Genomic DNA, 13,192 nt, shown 5'->3' on the forward strand with positions numbered 1-13,192 from the left:
CCCGAAGAACGCCCACGCAAACCAACAGCAACGTCAGGAAGGGGAAAATTTCCCCTACCCGATGTTGCTGTTGTGTCGCGTGGGTGTACTTCAAGTAGTGAGTAAAGGGCCCACAAACCATTTGTTTACAAATGGCTTTTGTGCCGTTTTCAAATGTTAGCACTGATATATATAATGTTTATTGGCTCGAAAAATGACCCTATGAAATTGTTTGGCTCAACCGGACATGGTTTTAGGGGTGCTGCAAAACGGTCAAAGGCTGAACTTTTTGCCGTCTGATAAATCTGGTAGGAGAATTAATTTTTGGAAGTCAAAATTTTTGTTGTTTCTAAATTACTTAAAATTGTATAAAGCGTCGAGATCTAGAGTTACATTGAAAACAAAAAAGGTTTCGGCCAACATTTACTTTCTGGGACTTGGAATGTTTTCGTGAGTAAGATTCAAGTATGGAACATTGATGAATTGGTTTTTACAATTATTCACATTTTCCAAACTTCTTGTAAATAATGTCAAACCAAGACTAGCACTTGTTAAGTGATACTTCACCAAGGTGGTTCATTTAGTTTTTATTAAAGAGGGAAATTTTAATGTTAACAAAAAATACAAGGGAAAATAATAAGTGTTTCATCACAGGCATCTAAAAATCATAAGGGCAAATCGATAATTCATGTCCATCCATCGGTGACTTTTTTCGAAAATCATGTTTTTTTTTCCTATGGTATTGGAAATGTCGGCTTTGGCAATAACTTAACCTATTATCGTCAGGGGGTAAACAAAGTCCTAGAGCACTCAAATTTGGCCAATATATGCTCTAAAACACATGTATCCACATGCCAAAATTGAGCTCTCAAGGACGTTTTTTACCTTCCTGGCGATAATAGGTTAAGGTATTGCCAAAGCCAATCATTCCCCTAGCTCAATTGTTTATTTTTTGTTGGCATCTATAAAATATTTCTAATAAGGGAAATATATAAACAGTCAACTCTCCATAAGTCGACATTGAATGACCCATCGAGTTATAGAATTGTAGACTGTATATATATATAATATATTAAAAATGAAGATATACCTTTTGAGATATGTATTTGAGTGTTTAACATTTCTTTTAGGAATAATTACTTAAAATTACTAAAAATCAATTCCATCTGTAATTTTCATAGAAAGACTTTATTTTTCTCTACTACTAGTACTACTACTACAACTACAACTTTGCCAGGGCTACAATCAGGGTTTTGTCGGTGGTTAAATGGCCCGAATTTTTGAACAGATTTGGTTTACTTTGCCAAGTTAGCTGATAAAAATGGAATTTCCGTTCTGCAGCAGTGATTTTAGGTCGAATACATCAATTCTCGCGTTACTTTTCAAATAGACCAATGTAACAAATGTAAACAAATCGAGTTAAGTGATCAGTATTGGCTAAAATCAAGATCAGAAAATCAAAATCAGCAATCTTCCAAGATCAAGATCACCTAAAATCACACGCACCAATATCACAAGTTATCATCACCATGAAAATCACACGTGATTTTCGACCAATATCAGCCGTGATTTTCGATTCTCAAAATCAACCAGCATCAATATCAACCAAGATCAAAATCATCGAAAATCATAGGATTAGAAGATATGTGAAATTCTAGAGTTTGGGCAATTCCGAAATTCAAGTCAACATTCCGGATGAAATTAAAATGGTGGATTTCAACCCTAGAGGGCTCCCACAAATCCAAGATGGCTAACCAAAATCCAATATGGCGGCCCCCGGACAAGGAATATGCATCTAAACCTCTGCAATATGGGTATCTACGGAATGGGCTCGATGAGGGGAAGTGGAAAATTGGCATCCGTCGCCATTTTAGAATCCAAGATGGCGTACCAAAATCCAATATGGCGGGGGAATATTCATCTAAACCCATGCAATATGGATATCTCCGGAATGGGATCGATGAGGGGAAGTGAAAGATTGAGATCCGCTGCAATTTTGAAATCCAATATTGCGGACCAAAATCCAATATGGCGGCCCCTGGACAGAGAATATGCATCTAAACCTATGCAATATGGGTATCTGCGGAATGGGCTCGCTAAGTGAAAATGGAAAATTTACATCCGCCGCCATTTTGGAATTCAAGATGGTTGAGAGCCCATTCTGCAGATACCCATACTACATGGGTTTAGATGTATATTCCATGTCCCGCCTATTGGATTTTGGTCTGCCATATTAAATTCCAAATTGGCATATTCCCAGTCCGGGGGCAACCATATTGGATTTTGGTCTGACATCCTGGATTCCAAAATGGCGGCGGATGTCAATTTTCCACTTCCACTCATCTAGCCCATTCCGTAGATACCCATATTGCAGGGGTTTAGATGCATATTTCTTGTCCGGTGTCACCATATTGGATTTTGGTCCACCATATTGAATTCCAAAATGGCGGCGGATGTCAATTTTCTACTTCCACTCATCGAGCCCATTTCGCAGATACCCATATTGCATGGGTTTAAATGCATATTCCTAGTCCGGGGGCTGCCATATTGGATTTTGGTCTACTATATTGTATTCCAAAATGGCGGCGGATGTCAATTTTCCACTTCCCCTTATCGAGCTCATTCCGTAGATATCTTGCATGGGTTTAAATGCATATTCCTAGTCCGGGGGCCGCCATATTGGATTCCAAAATGGCGGCGGATGTCAATTTTTCACTTCCACTCATCGAGCCATTGCATGGGTTTAAATGCATATTCCTAGTCCGGGGGCTGCCATATTGGATTTTGTTCCGCCATATTGGATTTTGTTCTGTCATATTGGATTTTCTTCCGCCATATTGGATTCCAAAATGGCGACGGATGTCAATTTTTCGCTTCCCCTCACCGAGCCCATTCCGTAGATACCCATATTGCATAAGTTTAGATGAATATTCCCTGTCCGGGGCGGTCATATTGAATTTTGGTCCGCCATATGGAATTCCAAAATGGCGGTGGATGTCGGATTTTTACTTTGACTGTAATTCCAATCTATTAATTTTCCGTTTGGTTTTGTGACCGCAAAATCAGCTAAGGTTAAAATCAGCCTAATTTTCTGCTGTGTGATTTTGCTACTCTCAAGATCAGCTAAGATAAAATCCACCGTGATTTTCCGTTTGTGATTTTCTGTTTGTGATTTTGCTGATCTTAAGATCAGCAGTGATTTTCGACCGTTCCTGATTTTGGATTTTCTTGATTTTTTTCCATCACTGAGCGATACAAACTATTGCTCTTCTGTCATTGTATGTGATACAAAAACATCCATCCAAATTTACTTTCATTTATTTAAGATAATCATAGGTCAAAAATTGTCCAATGTACAGTTTGAAATGATGGGTACATGTTTGTTACTTCGGTCATACATGATTGGTGCTCATTTTCTAAAGGCGGGGCACATCTAAAGTTAGGTACTCTACTATGACATCTGTGAAAGGGAATCTAGTATCATATAGAACAAATCGTCCAATGTAACACTAACTGATTATGTCATTGAGAAAAATCATCCAATGTAACATGTCCGATGTACAACTTGACTAGTAAAAACGTCCTATGTGGTTTTTGCTATATATTGTAGCAAGAAATTCAAATCAAAATTGTGATTTTACCGTTTCTACTGAATTTTCAACGTTATTATTCACTGACTAAATTAAAAATAGTATTGCAAAATGTATTGTTTCTAAACAGTTAAAATAATAATCTGTCGAACTTCAACTTCAATCTTCTCAAAATGGTGGATATGTTACATTGGTCTATTTGAAAAGTGACGCGACAATTCACCACGTTTCTTTTTCTTGTACAATCACAAACAAACATCAAAACTTCAGGGTTGCCAAACTCATGGGATTGGCACTCTTCGGCGCAGCGTTTGGCACAGCTTTCGGTACCGCTTAAACAATCGGTACAGATTGAGGTGTGCAGAGTTGATTACCCCTTGCAGAAGGTGGCAGCCCAGACAACCAGAATGTACGTATATTCAAAGTTGTTTCTGTGATATACAAACATATATACAAACAAAAAAATCGTATAGAATGCAAAAAAAGGGCCTATACCTACAAAAGTGGAGGCCATATACGTGAAAATTTCAATTTATTTTTAAACGAGTTGATTTGACATTATATACGATTCAATCTGTAATAACAAATTCAATTTGAAAAACATTACGATGTAATCCGATTTAATTTGTGATACAGTACGATGAAAAAAAGATTCGTCGTATATAAGTCGGAAATTTACATTCTATACGATTTAACTTAAACATAATGCGATGTATGTCATACTTATATGCGATGTTGACTTAAACTGTAGTTATTTACGATACTTTCTGTACATTTTTATACGATTTCTGGTTATCTGGGAGGTTTCATAAGCTTTTTCATGAAAATATTCAAAAAGTATTGAAAAGAGCAATTTTTTGTATTAGATACTTTTTTGAATTTTTTACTCTAAATTACTTGAATTTTTTTATCGTGTATATTTTTCCTGGAAAGCAATTATTCTTTCCTACCACTTTGTCTCAAACGTCATTTCAATTGGAACTGACATTTTCGAGTTATTATTTTTGTTGAAAAAAAAACCGAATACGCCATTTTGATTTTTTTTTTTTTTGCGGGATTCAAAATGTTGGGATTCTAGCTCAAATGTTACAATAACCATATAACAAGCAATTATGAAAAGTTTCATAAAATCGGAGAAGATCCATCAGATCGATTCATCGTTTGGCAATTTGGTGGTGATTGCGTCCAATTTGGTGCAGTGGTTGCTGAGAATCACGTTCTTCTTTATTTCGTTTCACACTCACAAATTTTCCGATCTCGTCGAGCTGAGTCTAATAGTTTATGAATGAAACTCCGCCTCGGATTGAAAGTCGGTTTTCCAAGCGGTGTAAACAATCGGCATGAACTACTTGGTTGAAACGTAGCCGCCACGAAGAAGAAGAATAAGAAAAAGAGTCACTTGACGTTCGGATAATCGATCAGCAGAACGAGTTTCCTCTATCTACAGATATTCAAATCTAACAATATCCCTTATCATACCGGTCATTCTTTTACGATACAGCTCGAACGATTTCTCCGAAGTGCCGAACTCGTACTTGACGTTCTTCTCGTCTTTTTCGATCCTTTCGACGTAGTCTTCCATGCTCGGTAGTTCATCGCCGGCTGTGCAAATCATTGGCAGCACAATCAGTCCCATCAACAGCCCAAAACGGCCGTACTTTTTCCACTGCTCCTCGAAAGCGTCCCTGGGAAATTGACGTTCCACGTCACCTCCCAATCGCTTCAGATAGTCGCCCAGTGATTTGTAGTATACGTCCAGCAATTCTCCGTAGTGCTCCGCGCGAAGTTTCTCATCCGTGCAAATGAAAATGAAGTAGGACAGGTCGAGAATGGGCGACACGTACCGACACAGCTGCCAGTCGATCAACCGGATGTCGGTTGGAGTTGGTTCCTAAAAAGTTAATTTTGCGAATTAGAAAAGCTCTATTGATTAATCTGGAAGTTGACATACATTTCCATCGTACGTGTACATCATATTGTTCACCCAACAATCACCATGACCAACGATCGTGTACGGTTCCGCTCCCGCACCATCAACACAGTCAACGTAAGCTTCTGTCACCAATCCTTTCAGTTTATCCATCGTCTCTTTCACTTTCGCTTCCTCGTTGGATATAGTTCCCATGGCGCGATCGAACATTTCTTCAAACAAGTTATCAATGTTCTTCCTGGGATCCATATTGATCATGATCTTCATCGGATCTACCAGCTGCTTGAAGTGTGCAAACTGTTCCGGTTGTTGATCCTTCATGGCGAACGAAATGGCATGAAGCATCCCCAGTTGCTCCATCAGCAACCTAGTATGATCGAAATCTACCGGTTCGAACTTATTCCACATTCGGAACTTCTTCTCTCGTAGATCCTCCATGATCACCACCGCTTCCATCTTCTCCATATTGCAGCTTGCGTAATAGCACTTTGGGACGCGCCAGAATCCTTCGCCATCCTTTTCGCTTACACCTTTCTCCGCTTGGAACTTCCTGAACATCGGCAGCACCATATTGTATGCCATGGCCTCCCGGTGGAACATGGCCAGGGATTGCTGTTTGCGGGCTTCGTGTTCCGGTAGGACCTTCACCAACACCACCAACTCATCGCGGCCATCCTCGCGAACGAACGCCTTGAACAGGGTTCCCATGAAGCCATCTCCCTTGTTCGATCCGGATTCGAACTCAATTCGGTACCGGTTCGGCGTAAATCCTTGATCGGTGGCGACCTGGTCGAGGCCTGCCATGACGTACGCCGGTTGTTCGGACATTTTTTCCAGTTTCAAATCACAGTCCGTTGCGCGAAGATCTTTACAGGACGGCTGCGCGAGTCAGATTAACCAAAAGAGTGATTGGCAAAATTGGATCTATCGAAGTGAGCTCTCGCATTCGGTGATTGGCGTTAGATTAGATAGACGCGTGCAACCAGGGCGTGTGTAAATTGAATGATGCACTTGATTATGGCCATAGCGGGTGCCATTTGAGTGCGATAAACAGTTCAGTGGCCCATTGTCTTGTTTTGGAAACTGGTGTACCTTTTTGGGAGAAAAGCCAATTATAAGTTGGGTTCTGTTTGGGTTGCTGTTGTCGGTTGCTACCTATCAGTGCGATACTATTCATACTTTATCATATCAACGATTTACGACCGGTGAGGGAGCAAATTTTTAATGTATTGAGAATTGAAGGTAAATGCTGATTAAAGATTTTGCATGTAAAAAATCACATAAAATCTCAGCTTGATTTGGTAGCAAATGGGTGAAAGATTCATTAAGTGTGTAAAGTTTGACAGGACGAGTTGCAAATAGACGGGAATATTAACTGTCCAATGGACCATTTTGTCAAGCAGTTTTGGCGTGAATTTTTCCGGCAATTTCATAAAACTGGATCAACAAATTACTATTTTTATGTCACGCACAAATTTTGGTTCCTTTTCTCATGGTTCTAGACTTATCTAGATAGAGCTGACTTTTGTAAATAATGACTTCTCTCGATGGTTTCTTGAAGGTCAAGGCTCGCGCACGCAAATCAATATCACCATCGGGTAGGGAAAGACTTTCCTTGGTTATGTTGGTTTGCGTGGGCGTGCCTTGCATTCCTAGAAAATTATCGAGAGAAGACATTTGAATGTTCCCGGCACATCCCCACGTCCAGTTTCAATGTAAAACTCTTGACCGGGAAGCTGCTTAAAATCGAATTTGACGTATGTTTAGTCATCGATCAAAGTGCAGCCCTTGTGTTTCTTCAAAACACGGTCGTACAAGAGACTTGCACGCTGTTTACTGGCTCTGTACGACATTTATCGTTCCTTGGCAAGGATGTTCCGCACCGTTTGAAAGTTGGCGTTGTACCTTCTGGCCACATCTCGGATCGAAAGACCGGGGTTGGCTTTAACGCATCTCAACGCAGCTGACGATCCCTGGTTCGTTTTTTTCGTAGGTCCGCTGATTCCATTCCACACTCAGGATTTCCTTGTAGGTTTTGAGCACTCGACAAACTGTTGTTTTCGGCATCTTCAGCACTTTAGCCAGCTTGGAACCGGACCACTCCGGATTTTCCAGGTGATTGTGCACAATATTTTTCCTTCTTTCGAGTTTCATTTAACGTTATTTCTGAACGCGATCGACTACTTTGATCAAACTTGCACCAGTTGTTCTCTATAGAAGTATAAACAAACCACTGCCAAATATTTTCGATTCTCAACACTAGAGGCGTGCTAGCGGCGCGCGAGGGGCATACCAATCTAATTTTAGTCAGCCTTTTAGAGGACTGGCTTCTGAAGCAACGTGAGGCTATAGTAGAATCCAAGTGAAATTTATGCGTCACTAGTGGCGGGAAACAGTACTAGTCGATGGTGATAAATTTATGGCAGCCGGTTTATATTCCAGAGTTTGAGTGATAAATTATTGAAAAAAGAGTTCAAAATAGTGAGATACGAGCTATGGATGATACATGTAGGAAATTTGTCGAATAATGTAATGTTATATTAATTTTCATTGCAATGTCATTGAAAGATAATGAAAATGCGTTTTTTGATGCACCTATATTATTTAGGTTATGTTTTGTATGATTGAAATCGACGTCCAAGTCAGTCTGCTGGATATACTGGATGATGTTGGGGACTCCGTGCTAGCGGATTTAGCGACCTAGCATATTGTGTGCTTGGGCTACACCAGTAGATTAGCAGCAAAGCAAGAATTGAGGGGAATGGATTTGTTCTGCAAAGTTCCTATCCCGGGGAGCGGCCACATGAAATTAAACTCAAATTAACCCCCCGACAACAAACTTTGGAACTTAAATTCTTCTGATCCGTAAACAGTGGCAACCTTTCTCCACTGCACGAATTTGATGCTCCCCGAATTCGGAACTCGAAAAAGTTGAAATTTGATCTCGTTGCATCCCGGGATAATGCAACGATCCTGCAACAACAATGAGAATGTTAAGCGGTGAAGCTTGTGTTTACGTTGTCTAAAAATTCAACTATTTTCCTGATTGCAAGCAGTGATATCATTGTAGTCATTTGTCACTTTGAAGAAGGGCACTTTTCCTACAATTCTAGAAGCTTTTTGACCACCAAAAACGTACCAAGACAAGATAAATTTTCAATTTAAAAAGTGAACATTCTGACGTGAGTCACGTTTGACAGATGTTTATATTTTTATCACCGCTACGACAACAGCGCCACGGGTGGCCGGTAATTGGTTGGATTTTACTATATCTCAAGCTTACTCGTCTTTATATGTATGTGTACAGGGGTTGTGAGAAATATAGGGTACTAGCAAAATTTTGTCCAAATTTGGACTGTTGTAGCTTCGTTGAATATTGTTAGATTTTTAATCTTCAAGAAGCATTCGACTGGAAAACTAATCAAATTTTAAGTTTAAGTTGTACGGCATGTTTTGGTGTAATAATGCAATTGTCCCCTACTACAGGTTCCCTCGGGAGTACTCCGGTGGTTCCGGAAGCGGCCAATGTGGTCAATGATCCATTCAAAGTCTACAGAAAGCCTATTGATGAAAAACCATGAAGAAAGAGGTGTCACACGGCATGATTTTTGTAAAAATGAATTTGTCTCCTACTACAGGTTCCCCCGAGGGCACTCCGGTGGTTCCGGAAGTGGCCAATGTAGTAAATGATCCATTTAAAGTCTATAGAAAGCCTATTGGTAGAAAACCATGAAGAAAGAGTTGTCGCACGGCATGTTTTGGTGTAAAAATGAATTTGTCCCCTACTACAGGTTCCCCTGGGGACACTCCGGTTGCACTCCGGTGGCTCCGGAAGTGGCCAATGTAGTCAATGCTCCATTTAAAGTCTATAAAAAGCCTATTGGTAAAAAACCATGAATAAAGAGGTGTCACATGGCATGTTTTGAGTGAATGAAAGAACTGAGCGCACTCAGAACCCTCCCTCAGGACCGATTCCAGAGAAATGGCCATATCTTGGTTGATTCTTAGCCGATTTTAGTTCTTGTTGCGTCATTTGCTTTGGAAATGGTTCTATTTTTGGCGTATGAACAAAAAACACAGATTAGTAACGGACACCCTGAGAAAAACTCATCACAAATTTAGCAATTTAGACATGCCCTCAGGAAACCCGGAATATCTCCGGTATCCGGTAACCATGGTCACTTTCAGTGCTCCACCATAAAATTTGATTAGTTTTCCAGTCGAATGCTTCTTGAAGATTGAAAATCGAATAATATTCAACGAAGTTACAACAATCCAAAGTTGGACAAAATTTGTCTAGTACCCTATATTTCTCACAACCCCTGTATGTATGTATATACATACAATTCAACTTCCACCGTCCGGCAGTGTTTTTATGGAAGAAAAATGTTTGCATTATAATCTATTATTATCTTATACTGATCCCATTGCAAACAATTTTAGCCCGGAAGTTGAAAGGTGATTGCTCTGTTGAGATTCAGTAACCCATTTCAGAATGCCTGGTCACTAGACTGATGCAAAATTTGAAATTTTCGCTTCACAGTGCTCAAACGGTTCCAAATTGGGCCCTGATTAGCCTCTCAAAATTTGAACTCATTTAGATAGAAACTGGCTTGGCACAAACCTTTTGAAGTTTATATGGGAATTACTATGGAGAAACCATAATTTCGGTTCATATCTATCTCAAAATTCACCAGTTCACTCTACTTTAGAAAATTATAGCTGAGCTTGTAGAATATTTTCTCAGCTACAACTTTGTTGAAGACCAATTTTCAAATTTAAGGAACATAAATTATTAATGATTGAAGTCACTGATGTCTTATGATTAAGCAGGGTTTAAACAGGGCAAGTCAATTGATCAAGTCAGTTGAATTCAACTGACTTGAACGCGAATTGAACGTGTAAACCATGCCATTCAACTGACTTGATCAACTCACTTGAATTGAAAAAAAGTTGAACTAGGCTCAACTTTTCAAGCCAATTGAATACAACTGAGTTGATCATTTGACTTGCCTAGTCTAAACCCAGCTTTATGCTCAGTCAACTGTTCAGCAGGCAACATTGGTGTTAATGGCGCGTAGAATAGAGGACAAAAATCATGGCTACTATGTCACACTGCAGAATACAGTGTTGCCCACAATACAGTTGCTTAATCTTGCCATAAGATTATTAATCTCTTGAACAATTAATAACTATTTAATTTGACGTTTGGTAGAATATGTAAAAAGGCTAGAAGACAATGAACAAAAAGTTTTGTTTTCCCATAGTAATTTCCATATAAACTTCAAATGGTTTGTGCCAAGTCAGTTTCTTATCAAATGAGTTTAAACTTTCGGAGGCTAATCAGGACCCGATTTGAAACCGTTTGAACACTGTGGAGCGACAATTTCAAATTTTGCATCAGTCTACTGGTCACTCACGTTCATTCCGAGGTTACTTACATCGTTAGTTTCGTATTGATTGTTGGTAATACCACCGATTGGAAACTAACGATTTTAAATTGACTCACTACTTGACTAGTCTATTAGTCTCAAGCAAATCGATTAACGTTCCCCATTCTAGTCAAAACTCTAGTACTACACAATGTTTGTTTTGATTCGTAATGAAAGTTTAACAGATAAAATGAGGGGTTCGTGGATTTTCCTAATTTTCGAGGGGTGCATCAATTAGCTTGGGACCGAAGATAGTACCAGAGCTGAGCCAAAAAGTAGAGCTCGTTTCTTCGGGACCTTCTAGTCTTAGAGTTACCGCTATGGTATTACTCTCTTTGTATTTGTTGGTTTCCTATACTGCCGTTATACGCAAAACTGTCCCATGTTCTATGCAATCCTTATGTACCGTGGGACTCTTATGCGTATAACGGCAGTATAGATCTCGAAATTGAACGAAGATGTATCCCTGATGATGATGAGAAGATCTAAGTACCAGTTACCAAATCATTGAGTTCGAATTTTAAAAGGAAAGACCAGCGGGACCTCTCACGATTGCGTACCGGTTACATTAAGCTATCCTACAACATGGCAGGGAGGACAAACTTCCACATTCCCAGTGGAATTTGTGCAGCACAATGATATGCCCAGGGAAGTCGAGAACATTTCCAACCCGAAAGGAATCGAACCCATCGCACCCAGCTTGGTAATACCTTGCCTTTCTTTACTGACTAGGCTATTTGAGACCCCAAATGATATCTTTCCCGTTAATCATAAAACATTGTATTCATCTACTCAGTATAGATCTATTAAACATCTATAATAAACAGTACCAACTAGACGGTATTATCCTAGACACAGCAAACGGTGCATTGAGCAACTATCAGAGATACCCGTACTGCACCAGATCTCGAATCACGCCACCCATTCGCTGTCGGTATCGTTCCTCGGCAATTTCGCCCGTTCCGATGTGGAATGAATCTTGCTCTTGCTTTTCAACTGCCTCGGCAACTTTGTCCATATCGGGCAAATCATCACTGGGTGTGCAGATGACCGGCAGTATGAGCATTGCCATCACAAGAGCAAACTTGCCAAACTGCTTCAATTGTTTGTTCAGCATCTGCTTCGGAAATTGCCTCCCGGCATCGCCTCCCAGCCTTCCGAGATGATCGCTGAAGGAGTCGTAATACAGTTCAAGCAGTGCGGTGTAATTTAGCGCTCGGAACTCGGCGTCGGTGCAGAGAAATATGAAGTAGACCAAATCGATTGCCGGTGAGCCGTAGCGACAGATTTGCCAATCAACGAAAGCTACGTCCTTCGGCGATTTTTCCTAAAAAAAAAGTTTGAAATTTATAGTGAGTTTTGACGAGCTATCAAGTCAAAGCAATCTACCTACATCATCCTCATAGGTGAACATGAAATTGTTGATCCAACAGTCTCCATGTCCCAGCACTGCGTATGGTTCGGCAAACTCCGAACGGACACATTTCGTCAGCTCTTCCTTCATGGTCTCCCTGAACTGCAGCACTTTCTCCCGACGAAATTCCTCATGGGGTTCCAACGTGCCCACCGCTCGATCGCACATCGACTTGAGCATATTCAAAAACGCATCACCTCCCTCAATCGCCTCCAGCATGGGATCTTTGTAATAGTCTCCCATTTTCCGGAACTCCACCGCTCGTTGTTCCCTCAGAGCAAACGAAATCGCATGCAACTTACCCAAGTGGGTAAATACCATTCTGCTGTGATCGAAATCGACCGGCTCGTACTTATTCCACATTCGAAAATTGCGCTCCCTCAGATCTTCCATGATCAGCATTGCCTCCAATGTCTCTTTCTTGCAGAACGCATCGTAGCATTTAGGAACGTTGAAGAATCCTCCATTTTTCGAACTCAAACCTTTCTCGTTCTGGAATTCAAACAACGTGGGAAGCAACTCGCTGTAGGCACGACATTCCCGTTCAAACAGTCCAATTCCTTGAGCTCTGCGCGTTTCGTTGGCCAGTGGTACTTTGCACAGTAGAACCAGCTCCCGATGATCCTCCTTCTGTGTGATCCGCACGCGCACGATGCCACTCATAAATCCGTCGTTCAATGCCGAATCACTATCGATGGCAACGGAATAGCGTCCCGGGGAGAATCCCTCGCGCAGTGCTATTCTATCGAGGTGTTCTTGGAAGATCGGAATATGACTGACGGTGAGCCCACTCATGTCGGCAGGTTATTGCTGGTTTCGTTACCCGATTGAAAGTGAACGTTGGTGG

The 13,192-nt window shown here is 40.5% G+C and overlaps 2 protein-coding genes across 2 annotated transcripts in view; one reads left to right on the forward strand and one right to left on the reverse strand.

Annotated features, from left to right (window-relative positions):
* Positions 1-13,192, forward strand: part of LOC135716953 (G-patch domain and KOW motifs-containing protein) — a 103,639-nt gene that overhangs the window by 7,976 nt on the left and 82,471 nt on the right. The gene's annotated exons all lie outside the window — the stretch shown is intronic.
* LOC135715895 (uncharacterized) lies at positions 5,001-13,178 on the reverse strand. The gene is made up of 5 exons (XM_065238862.1): positions 12,325-13,178; positions 11,822-12,258; positions 7,468-7,636; positions 5,521-6,378; positions 5,001-5,460 (listed from the first exon to the last, which is right to left on the reverse strand). Exons 1-5 carry the CDS (start codon positions 13,138-13,140, stop codon positions 5,011-5,013), a joined length of 2,730 nt encoding a protein of 909 aa, XP_065094934.1. The 5' UTR covers positions 13,141-13,178; the 3' UTR covers positions 5,001-5,010.

This window comes from Ochlerotatus camptorhynchus, unplaced genomic scaffold, assembly GCF_037179485.1.
Source record: "Ochlerotatus camptorhynchus isolate MF236.1 unplaced genomic scaffold, CSIRO-AGI_Acam_v1.1 ptg000046l, whole genome shotgun sequence".
NCBI classification, from domain to species: domain Eukaryota; kingdom Metazoa; phylum Arthropoda; class Insecta; order Diptera; family Culicidae; genus Ochlerotatus; species Ochlerotatus camptorhynchus.

What these genes read in the sequence shown, in the direction of transcription:
- LOC135715895 (XM_065238862.1), bottom strand. Translation starts at nt 13,140, where the DNA reads ATGAGTGGGCTCACCGTCAGTCATATTCCGATCTTCCAAGAACACCTC. An exon ending in TGTTCACCTATGAGGATGAT is followed by an intron (nt 12,259 to 12,324) that starts GTAGGTAGATTG and finishes CTTTTTTTTTAG; the next exon opens with GAAAAATCGCCGAAGGACGT. An exon ending in CGAGATCTGGTGCAGTACGG is followed by an intron (nt 7,637 to 11,821) that starts GTATCTCTGATA and finishes ACTCGAAAGAAG; the next exon opens with GAAAAATATTGTGCACAATC.